The sequence below is a fragment of the Mixophyes fleayi genome, chromosome 8, assembly GCF_038048845.1.
Source record: "Mixophyes fleayi isolate aMixFle1 chromosome 8, aMixFle1.hap1, whole genome shotgun sequence".
Taxonomy (NCBI): Eukaryota; Metazoa; Chordata; class Amphibia; order Anura; family Limnodynastidae; genus Mixophyes; species Mixophyes fleayi.
Genome location: NC_134409.1, coordinates 138,311,764 through 138,319,650, shown reverse-complemented (window position 1 = coordinate 138,319,650; position 7,887 = coordinate 138,311,764). Strand labels below are relative to the sequence as shown.

General features: G+C 33.6%; 1 protein-coding gene and 1 pseudogene across 1 annotated transcript; both read right to left on the bottom strand.

Annotated features, from left to right (window-relative positions):
• Positions 1-538: 538 nt before the first annotated feature.
• On the bottom strand, positions 539-1,480 carry LOC142100279 (olfactory receptor 5A2-like). The gene has a single exon (XM_075184206.1). The coding sequence runs from the start codon at positions 1,478-1,480 to the stop codon at positions 539-541; it is 942 nt and encodes a 313-aa protein (XP_075040307.1).
• Positions 1,481-6,732: 5,252 nt separating this feature from the next.
• On the bottom strand, positions 6,733-7,619 carry LOC142100277 (olfactory receptor 1L3-like; annotated as a pseudogene).
• Positions 7,620-7,887: the final 268 nt, after the last annotated feature.

Sequence of the window (7,887 nt, the reverse complement as noted above, 5' to 3'; positions counted from 1 at the left end):
AAACCTTTTACTTAACATGTATCTTATTATTATTAAGATATTGAATATTGTTTATAGTCGATCTCAGAATATTAAACTGGAGCTGATTCCAATCAGAAATTACTTTCCACACCTAGGTTTTTATATATGACTTGTGAATACAACAAAAGGCTGTGTTTCTAATAAACAGACATGCAAATTTCATTTTTTATAAATAGATCTATGTTTCACAAGTGATATGGGAGATTTTAATTAATATTCAAAGTAGCTAGTGAGTGAAATGCATTACATTCAAATTAGGAATCTTAGTTTATTTATCTTACTTATTAAAGACAATAATAGCGTCATCGTAAAATTGAATGAACTGACGATGAAAGATACAATCATATTGATTTATTAAAAAATACACTTTAACTATATATAAAAACACTTGTGAAAACAACACTTGCTACTTCCTATGAATCTATATTTCATTGTTTTGGTCTATCATAGGGGTTTAATATTTTAGTGGTTGCCTCAAATGCCGTCGTTTGTTGGGTTGACTGTCAGTAAATAATGGTCAGTTCGATGACTTGTTCGAGTGTATGTGATGAAATGCCTTTCTCAGTCCATTATTCAGGTCTTTGTTCCTCAAACTGTAGATCAAGGCATTAAGCAAGGGGTTAATCAAGGCATATGTCACTGATATCACTTTGTTTAAGGTTAATAGGCTACTTTTGGTGGGAACAAAATAAATAAAAATTACGGAGCCATAAAAAATGAAGACTACGGTAAGATGAGACGTGCAAGTTGAGAAGGCTTTAAACTTTCCATTACTACTTTGGATTTTGAGAACTGCATTTAAGATACGTATGTATGGGAAAAATGTAACTGTAAAGGCTCCTAAACCAAGAATTCCACCTACAATAAATATGACTAATATGTTTATAGAAGTGTCAGTACAAGAGATCTGGAACAAATGAGACAGGTCACAAAAGAAATTGTGGATGGTGTATGGACCACAGAACGTCAGCCTGAGTGAGCACAGGGTATGGACCAATGCAGTAAGAAAGCCAAGGACCCAAACTACTGACGCCATGTGAGTGCAGACTCTCCAGGACATGATCTGAGTGTACTGCAGGGGGTGGCAGATTGCCGTGTATCTGTCATAGGACATGGCTGAGAGTAAGAAGATTTCTGAGCTGGCAAAGTAAATGAAGAAAAAGACTTGGGTTATGCAGGCAGGAAAGGATATCGACCGGCTTTTGGTGGCCAAGTCGAAGAGCATCCTTGGAGCAGTAACCGATGAGTACGACATGTCTAGGAAGGCCAGGTTGCCAAGAAAGAAATACATTGGAGTGTGAAGCTGGGAATCGGTGAGGACCAAGAACATGATTAGAAGGTTTATGATGAGAGTCATGAGGTAGATCAGGAGGAAGGTCACAAAGAGAACATGTATGGTTTGTGGATGATCTGATAAACCAATAAGAAGAAATTCATTCATCATTGTGTGGTTCTTCATCATGCTATTTCCTGCTGTGTTTTCTCGACTGTGAAACACACTGACATAGAGCAATAATAATAGCACTATCAATCTTCAAAGTACAACATAAAAAGTATGACATGTGCTGGTTGCAGTTTTACTCATTGATATCATTGGATTTATGTTCCCACTTCTGGTATATTTAAATCTAAAACATTATGGTCCCAGTAGACAGGTTTTCTCTGCCCATGAGTGCATGGTTGCAATTTGCTTTTGCAAAATCTCAGAGCATTAATTATAATTTCAAAGAAAACATTTGTCACTTGAGACCTCTACATTTATCAAACTTTATTTAAGAAATGTCAAACTTTAGTTCTCTCCCATACATTTAACAATACCCACAAGCTAGTAATCACAATAATTCATGTGAAATCCTTTCTACGTACTTTGAATCCCAAAGTCTTAATTTTCTTGTCTTATTAACATCCACATTGTTGTGCAAACTTTTTTGTCTGCAACATACAAAATAATAATATAATACATAAAGTAGTATACCAAAAAAAATGCACAAACCCAGTGTGTTATTTATATTTAGCAAAAATAAAGTGAGAATGAACATTTTTCATTTTTCCACGCTTTTTATTATAGAGCTGTTCAAGTTGGATATCAATGACTAAGAAGTCCCACTCACTCTCCAACAGTTTGGAATCAGCTTTATGCCCACAATGCTGAATATATATTCTTGTATCTTATAACCAAAGATAATTTTCTTATTTGCCCACCAGCATAAGACCCATGTGACCATAATCAGAGAGTGAAAGAAGAAACAATCTGGCATAATACCTTTTATACGTAGCTTTTTAATGATTCTAAAATAAAGATCAATAAAGTAAAGTTGCTCCTACCGAAAATAACAGGCTTTGATTTTAGTGTACAATCAAAGGGGTCCAGGATGGACCTCATCAGACCATCTCCTGACAGAAATGAGCAGCGGACTTCTGCAAGCCCCAACATACCCAACGCGTTTCAACGATCTTGTAGTCATTGTCAATGAATCCTCTAAGTTTGTGAACCCCCCATTTTGCCCTGTTGCCTCAAGCAAAAAAGATTCTATGGATTCCTTGTAATAAATATTTTTATACCACAAGTATTGTGGAGTGTGTATAGTTTCCAAATATACTTAATTTAAAACTACATATACTTACTGATTTTAAAGTGCACCAGTCAGTATCAAATACTCTTCTAACTAAATATGGTGCCCAGTTCCCCAGATTTCTTATTTTATTTTGAACAGAGTGGGGATACTGAACAATGCCTGCGGGAAGTGCGCTAATCAGTTCTCACATCGCTATACTGTCAAGTTTCCCTCTCCCAGATCTGGAAAGCAATTCAGGGGGCATAGTATGACGGTCAGCCGGTTACATGTTGCAGAATGGTTGTTCTGAATTGAAATCATAATGATCTTTGGTCTGTACATTGCAAATTTATTGTGAACATATTACACTGACCTTAATTAGACATATAGAATTTGCAAACTACAAAATACTAATGTACAGAAAGATAATAATCAGTAGAACTGGTAAGTAGAGCTGAAGAGGACAGGAAAAATAATTGATTCATTCTGTAAAATTACACTACAGATCGGACACAAAATGGGTGAGGTTGAGAGATCTATTTTATACATACTTGTCTAAGCAAGTGGTCACCACCACAGTTCATTATTTTCCAAGAGCCCCAGTGTTGCAGCATTTGTCATCTCTAGTAAAAGAAGCACACGTCCCTAGAGGCATTGAGCCATGCTCTGACCAGCCTGGGTACTGGTTAATGTGGTTATGAGGAACCTCCTAGTGTTGGTTTCCCCATAGTCACAGTAATAGGTACACAGTGGATAGCAAGGGAGGCAGGAGGTCTAGTTTTCAGAATTACAAGTGTTTGGGCACTTAATCAGTTCAGTTCTTTTTTTGTTGCTGGAGCAGAATATTATTACACATGCTGTATTATTCACTTTAATTTGTACTTGATTGACATAAAAAGTAAGATTGAAGATAATGTTGATATAGAGTGACAGGCTGCTGGCTAGTGCTACCAATCGTTGTCTTTCACCAGATCGCTTTTTGCCGTAAACAAACAGAATACCCCTTACATTCACCTCTTGCTTCTGTTCTCTCTCTACTTGCAGCCTATGGAGCCTAATAACTTATTCTTGTTACCCTAGGTTGTAAGTTATCAATTGCAGGACAATGCAGGCAAATGTCACTAGGGGAAAGTCAGAATTATTCAAATTAGGCTTCATCTGATAAAAACCTTATATTCGGATTGGCTATTTTTTTAATTCCAAAATGTTAACCTATATGTTTATCTCTAACCAAAGTTAACTTAAAAAATAATTTACTTGTACCTTGATGTCTGTTGTTATTCCTTCTTAGTATCAATATTTCACGATAGTAAAGCTGTAACCCAACATTCACTTAAAATAAGGAGTTAAATACAGAGATTGATACAAACTATTTACATACATTTTGCTGAGACATGGAATAGAACAGATATTGTATAAAGTGTACAGATGAGGGGTTATTTAGGGAATAGTGGTAACACTTGTTTTGAGGTTTAATAAGATGTTTTATAACGGAGATACACAAACTATGAATTTTAGAATGGCAACGATTAATCAGTTCAGAGAAGACTGCAAAATACCTTTTCAAACATAAGCAAAGAGATTAAACATTCTGAATGTTAGAAGTGTTAAGGAAATATATATATATAGCATTTTAATTGTTAATACTTGATGAGACTCAGAAGTCATTGTGTAAATAAAAAGAACCTGTCAAAATATGTGTAAAGGACATCAGGTAAGAAAAAGATCCTTCATCACCCAACATACAGTTTAAGTCCTAATTTTTTATGTTCAGCTTATATAGGGTAATTAGATAGGAAATCTGTGTACACAAGCAGTCAATCACTCAATAGGGATTCATCATCCCTTTCTCTACCTGCAACCACTTAGAAACAGAACTCACATCAAGCAGATGACAGAACCACCCATGTGCACATACCCTAACACAGGAAGAGTTGCAGTTAAGTCTCAACACGATTACATTTGACATACCCATCAATGGAGCTAATAACATCCACCCAAGTGTGCTAAGGGAACTAAGTTGATAGATTTAAAACTTGTATTCGTTTTTTACAGATTTGATATGTTATAATTTACTTTCCCTGTGAGAACATGTGTTTACACATGTAAAACCATAGGCTTGGATATCATAAACAGCCCAGCCCATGTCAGAGCATGTTAACACATGTTCTATAACTCTAGCTCCTTTTTGCTGAATGATAATTTCTGTGCTACTGTTTTCAGTAGTAAGGGAAATTTGCTTGTCTTTAGGTCTGCATTTGTTGACAATTTTAACAGACCTTATAAAATTGCTAAAACTCAATAAAGTTTTTAAAAAAACAAAGCATGTTTTTATAAATAAAGTATAATCACACTCATATTTCTTTTCTCAATATAATAAAATACATTCTAATCATTAAATAGATCTTTTTAAAGTCAAAAGTAGGGCATTGTAATTCCATACCTTTTTAAGTATTAAATGTAGTTGCAAGTAGTTAAAATTATTTGTCATATAATATGACTCATATTATATCTCTTTGTATAAACTCTAACAAACAGTGTCCTCTAAATTGTCAGTGATTTATAACCACTTACTAACAATAATAAAGTGCTTCCAATTTAATGAAATTTGTAATTTATTTATTTTATTATTACAAATATTCTGACTATGAGAGAACTGTGGTTTAAAGTTTTCAAAAACAGAGGATAAGACTAAATCCAGTATGATAGAAATATGTGGCAAAATAGAATTTTTTAGAAGTCATAAGAAAATAAATCTTACATTTTAAGTTAAATAAAATTAGTCTTAAATTCCTGCCAAGCCTTCCAAAACCCCCACAACGCAATAATAATAAAACATAATTAAACAATTTTATATAAGGGTGAGAATGTCTTATTTAAGTTAAAAATGAATCAAAAAGCATTATTAAAGTTAAATGTATTATTTTCTCATGTAATATTTGCAATAATTGTTCATCTAAAATCTTCTATTCCGTTCTGTCTTTTGTAAAGAAAAATAAATGTACTAACGTCAACAATTCTCTGGCAGAAAAATAGAAATTCCATTTTTCTGCATTAAATGTTAGGGATATAGAATATTATTATAGGGATTATTATATGGATAATAATAGGAATTACAGGTTCTACACTGCCTTTATTGTTTCAGCATACTGTATTTTATTTTACATAGAAGTAAATTCAGAGTACAACCTTCATGAGTTGAAACTAGATACCGGAATAGAGAACTTGCAGTGTATTTTGTGCAAAATAATGTAAAAAACAGACATCTAGAAAAGTTCAAAAAGTATTGAGGATTTGCACCATTTATTCTATCGCACAAATTGTTTTCTTGTTAAAAAATGGCAATTGTGATTAATGTAAGACTGATTTAAATGTACATTGACTGGAAAAATGCAAAAATAAGAGGAAAGATATTATAAAATATGTGACAAAAGGTCAAAGAGTATGACACACACACTTTAATATCAATGCAGCTATAACATAGGACTTGTCTATTTCTCCTATGATATAAATGTGTTATCAGTGCTTTATATAACCAATTATAAATCAAAAGTTACTATTTAATGGAAATCGGATTTAAGTTTATACTAACTGGACAAAACTGAAATACACAGATATGATAAAAGATATGACAAAGCTAAAACAAAATATACGCATCAATAAACTTTAATAGCAACGCTGCTATAACATAGGACATGTCTGTTGAGAGTTTTTATGTCTTATTTTCTGGGCTTTATATAAACAAATATAACCCAAAAGTTACTATTTTTGTACATACCTACAACATATTAGAGATAGGGGAGAATTGGCAAAGACTTTCATTTTTATTTATAAGCGCAGAAAATGCAACATTATGTAGGAAGCTTTTAGTTTGAAAAAAAAACAGCATAACACTATTAATTTGATAGCAATGTTTATTAAATCAAGCTTATTTTAAAAAATGTTATTATGCAGAATAAAATATATTTATATATTTGTTCATCAGATTCTATTAATCTAATTAATTGGTTGTTATGGTTTTCTGGAAAAAATATCAGAAATAAATCAATGTTTTAGGTTAATTTCAAATTTATTCTCCCTTGTCCCACTTCACAAATGAAAACTCATAGCTTTTATAAAGAGATTGTTTGTGAAATAACGCTCTTTTTATGGCTATTTACAGTTTTTTGTTTCTCAGGCTGTAAATAAAAGGATTTAATAAAGGGGAGATTTCCGCATAATTTACTGACATTACCTTGTTGAAACCAAACAGATAACTTGTTGTGGGGATCAGATAAATAAAAATTATTTAACCATAGAAGATAACTACGACAGTCGGATGAGCAATACATGTGGAGAGAGCTTTATCATTCCCTCCTTTTGTTCGAATTTTAAGGACAGTGTTAAAAATACGAAGATAAGGAAAAAACGTAACGACAAAGATAAAAAATTCAAATTCAGCTCCTGAAATAAATATGACTAATAGGTTGATGGAGGTGTCAGTGCAGGGGATCTTGAACAAGTTCGAAAATCGCAAAATTTTTTTTGAATGGTTCTTGAGTCACAGAACGTAAGTCTAAGTAAACAAAGTCTGTGCAGTAAGGAATAGAACAGCCCAAATATCCATATAAGTGCTGCCAGCTGAATGCACACTTTTTGGGACATGATATCAATGCAATGGAAAGGATGGCAAATTGCAATGTATCTGTTGTAAGACATAATGGCCAAGAGGACCAGCTCTATGGTAGCAAAGAAAATGAAGAAGTAGACCTGAGTCAAGCAGTCGGCAAAGCGTATTGTCCGTTCTTTAGTGATTAATTCAGAAAGCATTCTTGGTGTAGTGACCGATGAGTAGGACATGTCCAACAAGGATAGGTTACCAAACAAGAAATACATTGGGGTTCTAAGATATGAGTCAGTGATAGTCAAGAAAAGAATGAGAACAATTGCTGGAAGAGTCATCAGGTAGACGAGGAGGAAGACTGAAAATAGGATACACAATGTAAGTGAGAGATGGGACAGTCGGAGGAGAAGAAAATCTGTCACTTTGGTCAGGTTTCCCATTGTGTCCTCCTGAAAATCTCCTTTATTGTAAACGCTTGAGGAAGGTTACTAAGAACTTCAAAGCTTTGGTCTTAGGAGAATCCAGAAATCCACAGCTGCAAAACCTCTCGACTTCAATTCAAAGTGAGAAAAACATGTTACTCCGTAGAGTCATGTTTTGCCACAAAGCTACTATTAATTATAATATGTAAGGTTCTGCTGGGGTTTTGGCCTGGGGACTCTGCTCCTTAACATCTAGATTATTCGAGCAAACACTGTGATATGTTTC

Bases quoted from the DNA above. Each gene is read 5' to 3' on its own strand.
- LOC142100279 (XM_075184206.1), bottom strand. From the start codon at position 1,480: ATGAAGAACCACACAATGATGAATGAATTTCTTCTTATTGGTTTATCA.